This window comes from Ylistrum balloti, unplaced genomic scaffold (assembly GCF_031769215.1).
Source record: "Ylistrum balloti isolate Yb309-2 unplaced genomic scaffold, AGI_CSIRO_Ybal_v1 Utg370264, whole genome shotgun sequence".
Classification (NCBI taxonomy): Eukaryota; Metazoa; Mollusca; class Bivalvia; order Pectinida; family Pectinidae; genus Ylistrum; species Ylistrum balloti.
In genome coordinates, this window is record NW_026782207.1 from 613,660 (window position 1) to 630,911 (window position 17,252).

The following is a 17,252-nucleotide window of genomic DNA, read 5'->3' on the forward strand; positions in this document are numbered from 1 at the left end:
GGAAAAAACATCATTTGAAAACGATGCAGTAAATTTCGTCTTAATAGCAATTCTTTTTAATTATTGTTCGTATCCAACTGTTAAAATAGGACAACGGAAGAAAAATCAAACATTTTCCAACTGGAAAACAGTTCACAAGTAACGATAGTATTTGTAAAAATGCATTCATGCAAATGTTTCTGTGTTGCAAGGCAATTATTTGAGACAGTTAATCAACAAATATACGGAGATCCATATTACTATGATTCAAAACACAATATTTTGTAAAGTAGCACAGATCAAATGATGTTGTATATATTAGATTACTTCAGAGCATCGTACAGCAAGAGATCAGCTATAATTTGCAACATATAGAACGTAATTTGAAGCAAATACAACATTTTTTATGGTTCATTTGCAAATACTGACATATTTTTTCACTTTTCAAAAAATGAGTTGGTTTATACAATGGCATGAGGTATACAATAATTTCCGTATCTACTCCAGTGTAAATACATCAACAGGTGCCACAAGTACATATATACAAGTAAATAAATATATTCCAATGTGTTTATCATACTATATTACTATTATACATGGACGGAATTGGTAAATATCACATTATTTTTCAACACAACACTACAAAAGAAATTAATTAGAAACTAACCGCTATTTCATGGGATCCAGTCGGCGTTTGATAAGGTAAATTTTAATCACATTTGTAGAGATAAGTGAACACTAATACACATTCTTATTTTCTTACTCTCACTGAGTTTGCTCTTTATCTTCTCATATTTCATTGCAAACTTATTGGATAAAGTTCACGCCAAAATGATAAGATTTGACTTCACATACTGTCTTTTAAATTACACGTTTTAAACAATTATAGACAGGTTTAAACAGATGAATTCTGTTGGAATGCCATCATGTTAACAGTCCAAAGAAAATATTTTCAAGAGATTATCCTTTCTTTTTAAATAACGCATAAAGATTGTTAATCGCCCCAGCTCATTGGAAATATATTGTCTATTTCATCTACATTTGCATAATTTGAAAACCGAAAATGGAAGAAACTATGGTGTGATTCTATTTCATTCCCATTTTAATTAGTGATGTGAAATTAAACTACAAAAACACAATAACACTTGATTATAAGTTAAGACTATACAACTGGACTATTTCACCTCAATACTGAAATGCACACACCTATCTAAAATAAAAACGTTGAAGATGATAAATGAAAAAATACAAAGCACCATATCAAATTGAATCAAATAAATTAAATATTATCTTTTGAATTGCCACAAAGTTGTAATGAAAGTAAATAAATACACAAAATAATGTCAGTACATGAAAGTGTGAACACTGTACAGTTTATACGTCAGAATGAATTGTTTGCTTAGGAGGAAAATATATACCATCTGAATTTTATTGTATATCAGCATACTAAACAGCAATATCATGACACATATTTTAACAAGTTAATTTCAACAGAATGTTAATGGATACTCTGAAACGATAAAGGCAGTATAACGTGTTTCCGTGAATAATTGACGAGAAGAAAAGACGAATAATAGCTAAAAAAATAGCCATTTCGAAATATAAACGATGTTATTTCAAAGATGTTTAAGTAAAAGAATAGGAAAAGTGTTACAGATTTAAGAATTTAACAGGTCGTAAAATCCAAGGTAGAAACGAGCTTTTTCATTTTCAGTTTTTAATCGAATATTTTGATTATCGCCTACTTTTCAAGAAAATCTCATTTTGGAATTTTTATTCAAGCCGTAATATTGTATTATTCTATTTCCTTTCCGTTCAAAGAGCAGTGTTGAAGGACCAGTAACGTGAAAATAGTGTCCTTAATAATCTTTTTCTGATGGCTTCTATATTCCATTTTATCAAACGGTATGCTTAAGAAAAAATATGAAATATTCGAATAAAGCATATTCAATGTAAGTGATGATCAATTCAAGAAACTCATGAATTTAGATACTCGTAGATTTGTCCCATATTACCAGTCAGAAAGTGATATCTGTGTACGTAGGGCAGTGATTTGAAGAAATACTTACATGTACAAATATATCACATGTGTACTATGAGACTTATAGAAATGAAACATGAAACTAACCACCGCACCGACCTTTCGAAAGACAGACTGATTGACAGTCAAAACACATAAGCACTGGCATCATATTAAATTGTTTAATACTGCATCACCTTGTCACTCAAAAAGTGCCTTCACTTAATCTGATATTATATATTACAAATTATCAATAATACACTCACTTATCACACTCATTCCCATTCTATGCCTATGCTATCAATAGACAGGTAACAGGTTACATACAGGCACTTCCTAAGGCTCATATACAAGGATATTTTGGAGACAGGTCATATCCATTACAATCCCTAATACGAAATAAATGAACGTTAATACCAGGCTTAACAAAATGTCACCTTATTCGAATTTCATCCAAAGTTCAGTGCTTTAATGCCAATGCTGTGAAGGTGTCTATCAATATTTTTTTGTTCATAAAATAACGTGTTCAGTTGTATTTTTATAGCAATAGAATGCAATATGAAGATAATGCAGTGGTACATCTCAGATTATTTTGTTAAAGTTACTAACATCACTTAATTATGAGATGTTGGAATTCTTGAAACAGTATTCATCTTCAAAATACTAAATAAATATGTAGATCAGACTGCATAAACAACTGACATTTTATGATAATTTCTAATCGTCACTGATTTGCTTGAAACAACTCTTGACGAGATTTTTGAAATTAGTTAATTTGTGGTCTTCTTCTATTTTTAAGAACATTACTTATAGAATGCCATGGATGGTCCCAAAGATTTAAACAGCACATTTTTCAATAGTGAAATGAAATCAATAAAAGTAATGGTGAAAGCATCATAGTTTCATTGTACTACAAACGCAATTATTTCAGAGAATTTCACATTAAGTTCGAAGTAATTTATTAATTTAAACTGAAGAATGGTATTTATTTTGATTATTACTTCTTTGAAAATTTTATAATTAAACCTCACATTATACGTAATCAATGATGTGAAATCCACTGATTTATCCCAAAAAATATAATAAATGCAATAAACATTTTTGAATAAAAAATATAACTTAATTTAACGACCCTGACCTGAAAGGCAGGCCAGTGCATTACGTCAACAGGATAGCTAAGAAAGAATATTCTTTTCAATTGAGCAATATGACACTTTACAACGAATTGTAATAGATCCTATAGTGCAGCACGTATACCGTGTCAAGAATCGAAAAAATCGTCCGTTTCCTCTGGTAGCTGATTTTGACGAGGTGCTGAAGCACTGGGCGGTTTTCTGTTATAAGCATTGTCGAAACTATCGACGGTGCTAGCGCTGGGGTAACGGTGATTTGTCGTGTCTAGCACCTGCTTTTGAGGGCTACATCGCCCTCCCGAGTAAACTCTGTCACCCATTTCAGACCGGTCTTCCCTGGAGTTGTTGTTGTCGCCATCTAACCAGGAATCGGCTGTCAAGACGAAAGGAGTGCAGAATTTATCATTACAAAGCAGCATGGATTCCATCCATTATTCATACCATGATATTATATGGGCGCAGTTGTTATTACCATTGTGTGATACCTAAGGGCTGTTCCGCTAAATTAATCTAAATTATTCAGCATATACCAATCCACTTTATCAACACAAATTCACAGAGAGATAATGAACACTTAGCATAGCACAGATTATGATTGGATTTCCAATGTTCTATACTATACAGGATTATCTAGTTTACAATAGTACAAAGTATAAAACAACTGTACACCAAATAAGGAATTAAACTGCATCAGAAAGCTGTGTTGTCTTAAGACTCGTCAATGATGTTAGGGACCTATAGTATAGAAATCTAGGGAGTGATATAGAAAAATCAAAGCCGGCTGAATCAACTATTTACATATAGATGGTAATGTTATTTGTGTCAAATTATTGAATAAATTTTGTATATTTTCAAGAATGTTTCCAAATCATCCGTAATGATCCTGGATTTAAAAATATCATATGAAGAGGATTTTTTTTTTTTTTTTTTTTTTATGTTCGGGATTTACATCTTTTGTAAAACAAAAAAAGGGAAAAGTCAGAGTGCAGTATGTAATAGACAAAATTAAACCAATGAAATCTGGTATGAACTATTGAGAAATCTTTGTACCATACCACTTTAAACAACACGTGTCTTACCATCATCTGCGTTAAAGTGATCATCCTTCTCCACCTCTAAAATACCAAGGTCTGCCTGCTCAGCTTGCTTCATCCGTTGGGCCTAACAGTTACAATTGGTTATAAACATGAAACTAAACTTCTGTATTAAGTAACTTGAAAATTTTAAAATATTGATAAAACTGAAGTCAATTTCATGGCTTCTGTGAAAAATGACCTTTTTTTTATACAGCTGCGAAAATATGAACCAAAAAAAAAATATTGAATTGACGGACGAAAGACTGTCGACGTCATCAAATGTTTTTGCTCATGCTTTATTTAAATGTTTGTGAGAAAAATCAATAATAAAACATACCTAATGTGTTTGTAACATTATAGCAGCATCGATTTAGCACGTAGATTTTACTAGCAAAATTCACATAATCAATTTATCGCCGACAAACTGCAGCGATTGTTTGAAAGTCGTAATCGGACATTGAAATTGAAAGTTACTCTCTATAAAATGCCATAATTCAGAAAATATTTCAAAGAACATTTTAAATCTTTCGAAACTTACCTTTTCCCTAGCTCTCTTAGCGCGTTCCTCGCGTATTTTCTGTTTCTCTTTAATATCATTCAGTTTAGCCAGTCGTAGTGCCTCGGCCGACTGCATTTTCTGTTAAACAAAATTCATAAATACATTAGGATAAATTGAGAATCAGGGACAGATGATAATGATTATTAATTTCATAATTGGGCTATGTAAACATTTTTGTTTTTGACAATTATCGTCGTTGTTGTCGCAAACAATAACAGAAAAGACGACAGATACAATTCTGAATTATGACGAAAGATAATTGTTTTTACAGGAAAAAAATGTATTATGTATGTCTGTACCAGCAGAAAATACACCCAACTGCATATAAACTCGTGAGGCTCGGTTTTTTACTTCTTTTTTCACCTCCCGAAACAAATTTAGACAGTTCGTGGACATAAATATTCGTGGATTAAGAGTACAGACAAAATCACTAAAAACAAACCCAAAAAGCTACAGTCATGAAATACGAAACCATATCTCAAACAGATTTCTGAAACAACAAAGAAAACATCGACACGTAAAATATTCGAACAATTATTGAATCCTACCGTCTGTTCCTGTTCTTGCATTTGCTGCAATTCAAAATCTTTAGCTGCCATCAGCTCTCGCCGCCGTTTAGATGACTTTCGGGAAGCACTAACTTTACGCTGCAGTTCCTGTAATATCAAACAGGCGGGTGATATATTTCAGCAGCATGAAAGACATGCGAGAAAGTAAAATTCGACAGATTTTTCATTAACCCTGAGATCTCAATATTCCTACCAACTGTTCCAGGCTATCATTTCCTAATCCCTTTCCTAATAAGTGCAGGGGCAATTTCGTAGTAACCATGTAAACTTTTGTTTGATATTATATTAAACAAATCTTATGAGCATATTCTGAAGACCAAACAAGGTATAGATATGTCGACTGTCATTACACGATAAGTATTGACATATCTAGAGTAAAGTTCAGGCACGAGTGAAAAAGGAATAAAACTGTTTTCGATTAGTTTGTACAGTTGTAATATTTTTTAAAACTCCATTAAGGGGAAATAAAGTTTGATTACAAAACATTGTTATCCTACGTCCATTATATTAGCATAACTTAACTGATAATGAAACATCAACACTTTAAACAAATTCAGAGAAACCTCATCAAGGTAAAAACGACTAAGGACCTAACGTGTTGATTTTCTTTTGTAATTCATATGCCTTCACCTTTTTATTTAACAGTTGAACATTAAACTGCTCCGATTGTAAGTTTCCATATTTAAAAAAAAAAATACAATACACTCATAAAGTTGAATCACGTCTCCCGAGTCTACGATCAATGGATAGTATCGGGAGTGTGTTTGTCGGATTTATACGTGTACCTCACTTTACGACCGGATTATTAATTATAGATAGAATGTATCCTTAGTCTGAAGGCAACGTATCCAGTAAAAACATCGCACAATAAAAGCATTTAAATGTTTAATGTATAGACTAGAATGGTCAATATTTGGTCATTACTAAGGAAGGCAAATATCACACAATACACATAATCGATACTTCCCGGTACTATCGCGTTTATCAGTACCAGGTGGGTACCTATGTGTACTAACAAGTATTCCTGTATTGACAACGTGCATTGCAATTTTCAACAAATTGATTTTTCTGAAATTTTCTTCAAACATATTAATAATAAGATTATATGTATTATGGAGATGAATGAAAATTAGTTTTGAGTGAAAGTTCGATAGTATTCCTTGTTAAATATATGTATGAATTCGTATTAAGCTGGTAAGACTAGGTATACTTTCAGCTCGACCATCAGTGGCGTTCATACATGTCGAATTACTGTGTGTTAACTGGAATCAATAATTCACTAGTATATACATACGGCCTTTCATGCCTCTCTAATGATACGTGCTACAATCATCACTACCCCTACAATAGATGTGAACTATTCGCCTATGAATAAGTAATTCTATGAAGTATAAATGTTCACGCAACATTCATAAAGGTGTGAACACCATATCATAAAAGCAGAAAGCAATTTCAATATCAGTTGTAAAAACGGTACACAGTTTGACTATGGCCTTATGTAAATATAGCGGTAGCAATTTGTCATCTATCATTTCGTGTTATTTAACTTCCAATTTTTTTAACAACATGATTTTTTTTTTAAATTCGAGTACCCTAGAACAATTTTAACTCCATGCATGTGTTCATGAACAAATATTGTATAGTATTGTCTAAATAAATGTATAACCAGCAAAATAAATTATTCCAGATTTAATTGTTATATATTAACTGTCAGATATTTTTATTTGTACTTTATGTAATCAATGTCTTATTCCGATTTTATATCAAATTATAACATAAGTATGTACAAAAACATTTCAAAAAGAGGAAAGAAAAGTGTAAAAAAGAATATTCATTGGTTAAGGTAAGCAAATTGTACAAAAAACACACAAGTGAATAGCACATCTTACTACAATTTCATAGTTAGATACAGTAGAGCTAAACAACGACTGAAACTGCACCATACAGCTGTTTCGTCCTTATAGAACTCGTCAGTGATACTACGGGCCTTAATTTTGAAGTACATCTATAGTAGGCACCCAAAGTAATCACAAGGAAAGTCAAACCCTAGATTTGGAGGTGCACTAGACTTTCTGATACTACATGTGTTGTTATAGTACAAATATATACTATACCCTATCTCTTTTCTCGTCTGCAAGCCTTTGTTTTTCTTTGAGAAGCTCCGGAGTCAGTATAGGCATATTCAGGGGTTCTAATCGCTGAAACAGATGTCGACAGAAACATCAAAAGCAAATAAAAACATAAACGGGAAAAGGGAAAAAAAGACAGCATTAATAAATTCATATTTTCTATTAATTATAAAAATAAAATTCATATGAGGAAACATATGCTAATGCATTGCCAGGCACGTTGTAAGGCAGCATCTGTGAACTCATATTTGAAGACAATAAAAAACAATGGTGAACATTAAATGCATTAAATGGAATGCCCTTACTATCACCAAGTAATCGGAGTGTACGTCATGATTAGATTTAATGCAATTTTATTGTGGGAAAATAAAAGATTTTTACTCAAAGCTACCAATTCAATAAAACCAGGGTAAATGTGATCAAAAGAAAGACGGAGACACCTGGAAAAGTACAAGGAGAATAAGACCAGGTGTTCCTGAAGTGTCAGTGTTTTCTGCTTCATCAACGACACTCGTCATGTAAACTTTGGTCAATTCACGTAATAAAGTCACGTTCTCAAGCGCGAACATGGTTTATAAAAATGGGACCAAGTGGCAAAATATGGAGCACCATATATCTTAAGCTTCATATCGCACAAAAACAAATTCTCAATGAGATCACTATGACGACGGTAAAACCTCCCGATAATTTTCATCAACATGCATCTTTTGAAACTCTGTGTTATGAGTTTGCCTGTCAATTGACGACACCTTGTATATAAAATTAGAGTAAGATGGAGCAGAGCCTAAACCTGAGTTAAACTTAATCATACAGCTGTTTTGTCCTTCTAGGACTCATTAGTGATGTAAAGGTGAAAAATAGGACTCGACAGAGAGCGAACCAAAATGGTCGAAATGATATTCTATTCTGTTACCTTTAGCTTCATAGGAGGGTGCTTGGCGATGAGGCTCGGTTTCTCCTCCCCGTCCATTCCCACAGAAAAACTGATAGACTTGGGAAGAGCTGAAAATATATCAAAACCCGATTTTTACTTAATCATCGTCATGAAAATGCACATATTGAGTGACGTGAACAATGAATACATATTTATTGTATCTTCAAATATCAAAAGAGATATGATATCGAGGAATAAATGTTTGTGATTTATTTAACGCTACGATGGACTATATAAACGTAATCATTGTACACACGAACATATGTCTAATGTTCAATTTTCTTAACAGAAAAGAGAACTTCAGCCCTTTCTATGTCATGTAAGTAGCTACGAGTCAAATTTGGAACCGTTATCCTAAGAATAAATAAACTTGTATCGGCAAGGTGAAAGACCGAAAAGTCAAAATTGAAAAATATACCACCTCACTAATGCACATGGGTTTATCTGAACTCCAACGATTAAAACGGAAACTAAGGAACCGATAAAATAAATTACTCACTCCTAATATTACAATCAGAGGTGAAACCAGAAATCAGGTTTGGTCTGAGAACAAGATTCCCGATTTGACACAAATATCGCTTGTTAACTAAGTATATAATTAGATAAGCACCTGTTCATCTTTTCTGCATCCAAAAAGTAGCAACCCTATTGGTATATGTCAGACGATGGTGGTAAATTATATTTAATGTAATGAAGTATCACCTGTTGTTTTTGATTGATTTTTCTTTTTTAATTATTCATTTATTCTTCGTTAATGTGAGCCTTCTCTGATATTGCGTTACCTCACACCAGCGTATAATCAAAATTAACTGTGAGAAAAGGTGTTATGGAAACTAACAAAAGATGATAAAGTTAGGTCTAGTAACTTCAATTTATATATAACCCTAAGACAAATTAGAAATTATCAATAAGTTTCACACACCGTACCAGTAATCATCTGTTTAGATTTGAAATTTGGCGTTGAATTCACAGTAATTTGGTTTTATCAGAGCATCTAGGATAGTGTTGAATAAGTCTGAACATAGGTTGATATTGCACTTAATTTGGCTGTGCGTTTTACTACAGTGCTTAAGAGCATTATATGCCGATAATATCAAATGCCACGTGGTGAACCAAAACCCTGGCACAGGATCGTTGTCGTGTTACAAACGATTTAAAGAGTAATGTATGCAGATTTTATTGGGCTACTGCCACACACATGTCAAACTTTCACTGTGCTGTTGATTATTGAGAGTTGTGTGAAACACATGCTGTAGTATTGGCATGTGTCCTTTCTTCCCCATACCGAGTTTGTCGACCGAATTATCTAAAATATCCCCAAGCAAAATGATTCACTTGTTGTGCAAGGTGTAAGGTTTGACCATAAGTGATAGAGGTTAGGTTTCACAAGCATTTTGTTTTTTAATTTCTACAATAGACTAGTAAAAAACTATATGAGTAATAAAATGCAAATGAATCAACTCTGGAACTTTGAATTATTTTCATAAAGAGAATTAATGTCATTGAGTCTAAGTTTAAGATCTGTGAAGAATGGTGAGAACAAACCTATGCATGCGGTTAATTGAGTTCGTTATTAATTCAACACGCGTTCAACAGGCGATGTTTGTGTGTGTGTGTGTGTGTGTGTGTGTGTGTGTGTGAGGGTGGGTGTGTGTGTGAGGGTGTGTGTGTGTGTGAGGGTGTGTGTGTGTGTGTGTGTGTGTGTGTGTGTGGTGTGTGTGTGTGTGTGTGTGTGTGTGTGTGTGTGTGTGTGTGTGTGTGTGTGTGTGTTGTGTGTGTGTGTGTGTGTGTGTGTGCTGTTATATTTCAGGTTTTGATTACGACTAGTTTTTGCACGTGTAAATGCGTACCTGGAATCTTACTCTAGTTTCTCTTTGCCTTGTATCTGCGTTGTCCAAATTTCTTGAAAACTTTACCAAACTTGGTGTTGCTTTGATATACATTACTTCGTATTTTTATATATCTTTTTATTTTTCTAATTTTCATGATTTTTGAAAGTAGCCAAAAACATCTTTGACTTCTCTGTCATTGCTTTCAACACAGTTACATTTTTAAATGGTTGTTCTTCATCGATATTTTTATGGAATCTGAGTTGATATTGGGTTAAGTTGCCATGTTGGTATTTTCTTGACGTTTCTTGAATACTTCAGAATATTTTATAATCGCTTTTGGTCCTCTGAATAAATAATGACAAAATTTTCAATAAACAAATGGTGGGTCTCAGGAACACATTATTCCTCATCCCCAGACCGACCTTAACTGTTGTCAGTGATGTAGATTACTACAAGGTGTTATATAGAGCAGTTGCACGTGATAATCGTCTCCAATTACATGTTTTAATAACACCCATCAGGCTATACATGTCTGCCAATCTCTTACTTTTTTGAGTAGTTATTCATGTATGTCAAATAGTGTCATTAATTTGACACATGCCTTAAAATATGTGACGGCAATATGGAATCAATACACACAGATGCATTTGTGGTGCTAGAAAACTAACACAATGTGTCACATTGTCTCTATGGCATCAAAAATTGAGGAAAAATCTATATCTTTATTGACATCTATTCATTTAGTGTCTGCATTGTCATCTAAGACAGAGCAATTACAATGACTGTTCCAGATAAACAGCAATAAATATCTATATGTACATAAAATTGCAATCCTTACTCCAAATCGATAACACTACTGATGCGTCATACAAACAAATGAAATATTTACATTAAATCATATGGAAAATTTACAATGCGAATTAGAAATGTAACAGAAAATTAGCATACCGTGATACAATGCGTAAAAGCTAAGCGTCAATATTAGCATAGAACGGTAACATTGATTTGTCAATATCAACATAAAGTTTCGTTAACACATAACGGCTACAACGATTGGTCAATATTAACATTTAAGTTTCTTCGGCACGTAACGACAACAACGATTGGTTAATATTAGCTTTAAATGCTGTTTAATACACATGTACATCATTACAATGATTGGTTGAGATTAACCAATGGTAGGGGAGGACAGTGATTTGAATGATATCATTACTTACCAGGAGCATTGTTTGTGATAACATCGTCTCGGTTGGCGTTTGTGTCTGTGGTTTTTCGTATTTCTTTATTCTTTGCGTTGTTTTCCTTCACTGCTACTGGGTGGCCATTGGACACGATTTTGGTCTCTTGAGGTTTGGGCTTATCACGTGGTGTATTAGCGGCTCCTCCCTCTTCGTGAACAAGGTGGGACGGTCCACACCCCATACCGAGGCTCTGGTTTCAGGCGGTTGATAATGTGATGGATGTTAGAATCTGGTGAAGATGGAAATCTACGTAGCGTATCCCCAGAGCGATACTAAGCGTGACATTATGATCTGTGATTCTGGTTTTAACCGTAAACGATCTGGAAAAAACAACAAAACGTGATCTAAACTAAATCTGCAATAACATACATGGGCAGTTCTAAATACCAGTTTCCAGCCTCAAAGGATAAGGAAAGCACGAAACTGAGATATCAGTATATACATAAAGGGACTAAAAAGTGACCTGTAACAGCTACAAATTGCTGGCATCATGTGATACCTTGCATTAGTCTTAGGAAAACACCTATAAGCATTAAAGCGTAGAGTGCAGCCTCTCCGGCCTCTCTCAGTCTCCCATGCTTGACTGAGAGGTGTATCGATCACTGAATCACGGCAAATCAGTACAGCTTTAATTAAGATATTAAAATCATTAGTAAATGATATAGAAAATGATAATCATTTTCTTCTGGTTGGTAAGTAAATCTGTCAAAAGACTTTTATATATCACAATCAGTTAGAAAATTCTAAAAGACAAATAATCTAATCATGGGACACAGAAAAGAATTTTGTTTCATCTTTATTTCGTTTAAATCATAGCATATTGGAATATTGTCCTTCTATTACAATTCACATGAAAGCAACAGGCGATATCAGATATGGAATCGATGTTATTTAACCAAATTCTTTGAATTATCTACTCAGAGAAAAAATCTTTCAGAAAAAAAAGAAATTATACCTTTTAAGCAACAACTGTACTCAGGGCTAGAGCGCTTTATTAAATCTAGTTCAAACACAATTATTGATGACCTACGTGAAACATTATATTTCAAATCAATAGCGTAACAATCATAGGAAAACATCAAACGAAACTTATTTTAGTACAAGTCATTAAGTATTGGATTTTCAACTAGACACTCCCTAAGTTAACTAAATGGTTGACGTAATGAGACTAAAAACCTGGATCTATCAAACCAAAATACTAGTATAAATCATTCGTGTATATTATAACCCAGTAACAATGTCAATGAGACTTGACAGTCCATAAACCATACATAGAACGGCGTTCGTATAACTACAAATGAAAACTGAATTGGAATAACTTTATCCAATGACATCTAGTGTTTTGGTACCGTCTAGTGTCTGTAGGACTATTCATAGTAACATATAGTGTCTGTAGGACTATTCATAGTAACATCTAGTGTCTGTAGGACAATACATAGTAACATCTAGTGTTTGTAGGACTATTCATAGTAACATCTAGTGTCTGTAGGACTATTCATAGTAACATCTAGTGTCTATAGGACTGTACACAGTAACAACTGAGGTCTGTAGGACTGTACACAGTAACATCTAGTGTCTATAGGACTGTACACAGTAACATCTATTATCTGTAGGACTGTATACAGTATCATCTAGTGTCTGTATGACTGTACACAGTAACATATAGTGTCTGTAGAACTGTACACAGTATCATCTAGTGTCTGTAGGACTGTACACAGTTATATGCAGTGTCTGTAGGACTGTACACATAGTAACATATAATGTCTATAGAACTGTACACAGTATCATCTAGTGTCTGTAGGACTGTACACAGTAACATATAGTGTCTGTAGAACTGTACACAGTAACATCTAGTGTCTGTAGGAATATACACAGTAGCATGCAGTGTCTGTAGGACTGTACACAGTAACATATAGTGTCTGTAGAACTGTACACAGTAACATCTTATGTCTTTAGGAATATACACAGTAGCATGCAGTGTCTGTAGGACTGTACACAGAAACTGTGTTATATAGTGTAGGACTGTACACATAGTAACATATAATGTCTATAGAACTGTACACAGTATACACAGTAACATAACATATTGTCTGTAGAACTGTACACAGTAACATCTTATGTCTTTAGGAATATACACAGTAGCACATCGTGTAGTGTCTGCAGGACTATACACAGTAACATCTATTGTCTGTATGACTGAACACAGTAACATCTAGTGTCTGTAGGACTGTACACTGTAACATCTAAGGTCTGTAAGACTGTACACAGTAACATCTAGTGTCTATAGGAATGTACATAGTAACATCTAGTGTCTGTAGGACTGTACACAGTAACATATAGTGTCTGTAGGACTGTACACAGTAACATCTATTATCTGTAGGACTGTATACAGTATCATCTAGTGTCTGTAGGACTGTATACTGTAACATCTAAGGTCTGTAAGACTGTACACAGTAACATCTAGTGTCTATAGGAATGTACATAGTAACATCTAGTGTCTGTAGGACTGTACACAGTAACATATAGTGTCTGTAGGACTGTACACAGTAACATCTATTATCTGTAGGACTGTATACAGTAACATATAGTGTCTGTAGAACTGTACACAGTATCATCTAGTGTCTGTAGGACTGTACACAGTTATATGCAGTGTCTGTAGGACTGTACACATAGTAACATATAATGTCTATAGAACTGTACACAGTATCATCTAGTGTCTGTAGGACTGTACACATTAACATATAGTGTCTGTAGAACTGTACACAGTAACATCTAGTGTCTGTAGGAATATACACAGTAGCATGCAGTGTCTGTAGGACTGTACACAGTAACATATAGTGTCTGTAGAACTGTACACAGTAACATCTTATGTCTTTAGGAATATACACAGTAGCATGCAGTGTCTGTAGGACTGTACACAGAAACGTGTAGTGTCTGCAGGACTATACACAGTAACATCTATTGTCTGTATGACTGAACACAGTAACATCTAGTGTCTGTAGGACTGTACACTGTAACATCTAAGGTCTGTAAGACTGTACACAGTAACATCTAGTGTCTATAGGAATGTACATAGTAACATCTAGTGTCTGTAGGACTGTACACAGTAACATATAGTGTCTGTAGGACTGTACACAGTAACATCTATTATCTGTAGGACTGTATACAGTATCATCTAGTGTCTGTAGGACTGTACACTGTAACATCTAAGGTCTGTAAGACTGTACACAGTAACATCTAGTGTCTATAGGAATGTACATAGTAACATCTAGTGTCTGTAGGACTGTACACAGTAACATATAGTGTCTGTAGGACTGTACACAGTAACATCTATTATCTGTAGGACTGTATACAGTAACATATAGTGTCTGTAGAACTGTACACAGTATCATCTAGTGTCTGTAGGACTGTACACAGTTATATGCAGTGTCTGTAGGACTGTACACAGTAACATATAGTGTCTGTAGGACTGTACACAGTAACATCTATTATCTGTAGGACTGTACACAGTAACATATAGTGTCTGTAGAACTGTACACAGTATCATCTAGTGTCTGTAGGACTGTACACAGTTATATGCAGTGTCTGTAGGACTGTACACATAGTAACATATAATGTCGATAGAACTGTACACAGTATCATCTAGTGTCTGTAGGACTGTACACATTAACATATAGTGTCTGTAGAACTGTACACAGTAACATCTAGTGTCTGTAGGAATATACACAGTTGCATGCAGTGTCTGTAGGACTGTACACAGTAACATATAGTGTCTGTAGAACTGTACACAGTAACATCTTATGTCTTTAGGAATATACACAGTAGCATGCAGTGTCTGTAGGACTGTACACAGAAACGTGTAGTGTCTGCAGGACTATACACAGTAACATCTATTGTCTGTATGACTGAACACAGTAACATCTAGTGTCTGTAGGACTGTACACTGTAACATCTAAGGTCTGTAAGACTGTACACAGTAACATCTAGTGTCTATAGGAATGTACATAGTAACATCTAGTGTCTGTAGGACTGTACACAGTAACATATAGTGTCTGTAGGACTGTACACAGTAACATCTAGTGTCTGTAGGACTGTATACAGTAACAGCTAGTGTCTGTAGGAATATACACCGTAACATTTACTATTAGGTTGATCTTGGTTACATTTAGTGTCACAAATCAGGATCAGTGACTTTGATGTTAGATGATGGAAACTGAAATACCGTACTGATTGTTTACGTATCACATGGCAACTGTTGTCAGTAGATACATGACTAAACTACAGACAAATATTTTCAGTTTGCTATTTAAATCAATATCGAATAAAATAAACACCAGACATAATATTGTACTAATAGAACACAAGGTAGCAATTACAGACAAAACATCTTTCAGTGCGTTTCGATAGATTTTGCTCCCTATTGAACTACAATAACCAGTGGGATATTCGGGTCTTGGTTTCAGAAAAACACTTTGCGTGTAATTATGGATATTGGATACATTGTGCTTTACGACTATAAAAATCATAAAACGTGTCGTTCCCTTTCTGTATGGTTCAATTCCTGGTACGTGACTACAGTTATTTACGTTTGACAAAGCTTTCACAATAGGTAGAATTAATTACTTTTCATAAAAAGCTAGAAGCACGCTCTGGTAGTCAGGCTTCGTTACACTGTGCATACCTCGACATGGTCGGATATTGTGGGGATATCATGAGAAAGCCAGGTATTGTTGGATATTGTGGGGATATCATGAGAAAGCTAGATGTGGTCGGATGTGGTCGGATATGGTTGGGATATCATGAGAAAGCTAGATATTGTTGGATATTGTTGGGATATCATGAGAAAGCAAGATGTGGTCGGATATGGTTGGGATATCGTGAGAAGGCTAGATATTGGTGAATGTTTTCGGAATACTCTGACATGTCATGAGAAAGCTAACAATAGCAGCATGTTGTTGAAATATCATAAGAAGGCTAGATGTATTTGGATGTTGTGGAGATGTCATGCGAAGGCTAGATAAAGTAAGATGTTGTTGGGATATCAAAGAGGGTCTAAAGAGATATCATGAGGAGGTAGGATGTTGTGGAGATCTCTTAGCAAGGCTAGATATGGTCGGATAGTGTGGGGATATCATAGGAAAGCTAGATATGATCAGGTGTTATAGTGATATCATATAAAGGCTAGATATGGTCGGATAGTGTGGAGATATCAAAGGAACCGTGGATAAGGTAGGAATATCATAAAAATGCTAAATGTGTTGGAATATTGTGTGGATATCATAAAAATTCTGAATATGGTTGATTATTGCGGGGATATCATGAGAAGGCTAGATATTGTTGAATTTTAGGGATATCATAAGAAGGCTAAAAATGGTTGGATATTTCGGGGATATCATGAGAATGTCGAATGTATGTTGTGGGGTATCATGCGGGGATACCACTGGGGCTTGAACGCTATAAGAAAAAGATATTCTAGATAGTAAATAAAAGATTTGATGAATATAGTATAACTATCGAGCCAGATAATAAAAAATGTGTATTTATCGTGTAGATTTTGCATCGTTTCTCATGCTGTGTTTAAACACTTGTATTAAATGACCGTCATATGTCAGATTGAGTAAGATTAATTAGCCATGCATTTTAAATTTGCGTTTTTATAAATTTATTTGATACTTAATTGGGGATTGTATTAGTGCATGAAATATACCTAATACTTTATTTCTTGCAATACACTAACTGTTTTCTTTAGTATTCCGATATCAATCACATTTGAGATAAGC

General features: G+C 34.2%; 1 protein-coding gene across 1 annotated transcript; it reads right to left on the bottom strand.

Annotated features, from left to right (window-relative positions):
- Positions 1-3,260: 3,260 nt before the first annotated feature.
- Positions 3,261-11,653, bottom strand: LOC132552660 (uncharacterized protein CCDC198-like). The gene is made up of 7 exons (XM_060216847.1): positions 11,449-11,653; positions 8,379-8,467; positions 7,451-7,534; positions 5,316-5,423; positions 4,747-4,845; positions 4,212-4,293; positions 3,261-3,505 (listed from the first exon to the last, which is right to left on the bottom strand). Exons 1-7 carry the CDS (start codon positions 11,651-11,653, stop codon positions 3,261-3,263), a joined length of 912 nt encoding a protein of 303 aa, XP_060072830.1.
- Between the last annotated feature and the right edge of the window lie 5,599 nt (positions 11,654-17,252).